This window comes from Musa acuminata, chromosome BXJ2-10 (assembly GCF_036884655.1).
Source record: "Musa acuminata AAA Group cultivar baxijiao chromosome BXJ2-10, Cavendish_Baxijiao_AAA, whole genome shotgun sequence".
Lineage (NCBI taxonomy): Eukaryota > Viridiplantae > Streptophyta > Magnoliopsida > Zingiberales > Musaceae > Musa > Musa acuminata.
In genome coordinates this window covers 25,159,854-25,160,653 of record NC_088347.1, presented here as the reverse complement: position 1 = coordinate 25,160,653, position 800 = coordinate 25,159,854, and the positions used below count along the sequence as shown (strand labels likewise).

At 54.4% G+C, this 800-nt stretch overlaps 1 protein-coding gene across 1 annotated transcript; it reads left to right on the top strand.

Annotated features, from left to right (window-relative positions):
* Nucleotides 1-800, top strand: LOC135626044 (chemocyanin-like). Its single transcript, XM_065131233.1, has 2 exons — nucleotides 1-246; nucleotides 356-800. The coding sequence occupies exons 1-2, from the start codon at nucleotides 75-77 to the stop codon at nucleotides 553-555; spliced, it is 372 nt and encodes a 123-aa protein (XP_064987305.1). The 5' UTR covers nucleotides 1-74; the 3' UTR covers nucleotides 556-800.

Here is an 800-nt window from a genome sequence, read left to right as displayed (position 1 = left end):
TGCTTGCGGAGCTCCACAACAAGCCTTGGACTCACCACTGCTCGTAGTCGTAGCTCTTGAGTTGGGAGTGATCGATGGCTCAGGGAAGGGGCAGTGCCGTGGCTCTGGGGTTGGCCCTGCTTTGCCTCCTCATCCACAGCGAGATCGCGGATGCCGCCACGTACGTCGTCGGCGACAGCGGCGGCTGGACCTTCAACGTTGTCGGCTGGCCCAGTGGGAAGAGCTTCAGGCCCGGCGACGTGCTCGGTGAGCGATCACTGCCTCTTGTGCATGCATCTTAGCCACTTGCCTTCACAGGACTGATTGATTGATTGATTGATGCGCTGTTGTTTGTCGCGTTCGTGAACTGGTGCAGTTTTCAGGTACAATCCTTCGGTTCACAACGTGGTCGCGGTGAGCGCGGCCGGCTACAGGGGTTGCTCGGCTCCGACAGGCTCGAGGGTCTTCACTTCCGGGAACGACCGCATCACGCTGGCCCGAGGAACGAACTACTTTATCTGCAGCTTCCCCGGCCACTGCCAGGCCGGCATGAAGATTGCCGTCACCGCCGTGTAGCTCCCTGGCAGATGAGATGGACAATAATTATAGTGATAGTAGCGTGCGTGAAAGATGGAGAACGATATGTCGTGTTTGAGTGGTCATTAAATAAAGTCGGTTGGTTGTTTGTGGTTGATGAGCTTTGGTTCAATGATGAGGCATAACATAGCGACAGTGAAGTGGCTTCCTGTGGACTGTGATTGCTGTGTGCTACTGGAATTAATTGCTTCTTATAATATTATCGATCTAATCTTTTCCTCCTC

What these genes read in the sequence shown, in the direction of transcription:
- LOC135626044 (XM_065131233.1), top strand. Translation starts at nt 75, where the DNA reads ATGGCTCAGGGAAGGGGCAGTGCCGTGGCTCTGGGGTTGGCCCTGCTT. An exon ending in CAGGCCCGGCGACGTGCTCG is followed by an intron (nt 247 to 355) that starts GTGAGCGATCAC and finishes GAACTGGTGCAG; the next exon opens with TTTTCAGGTACAATCCTTCG.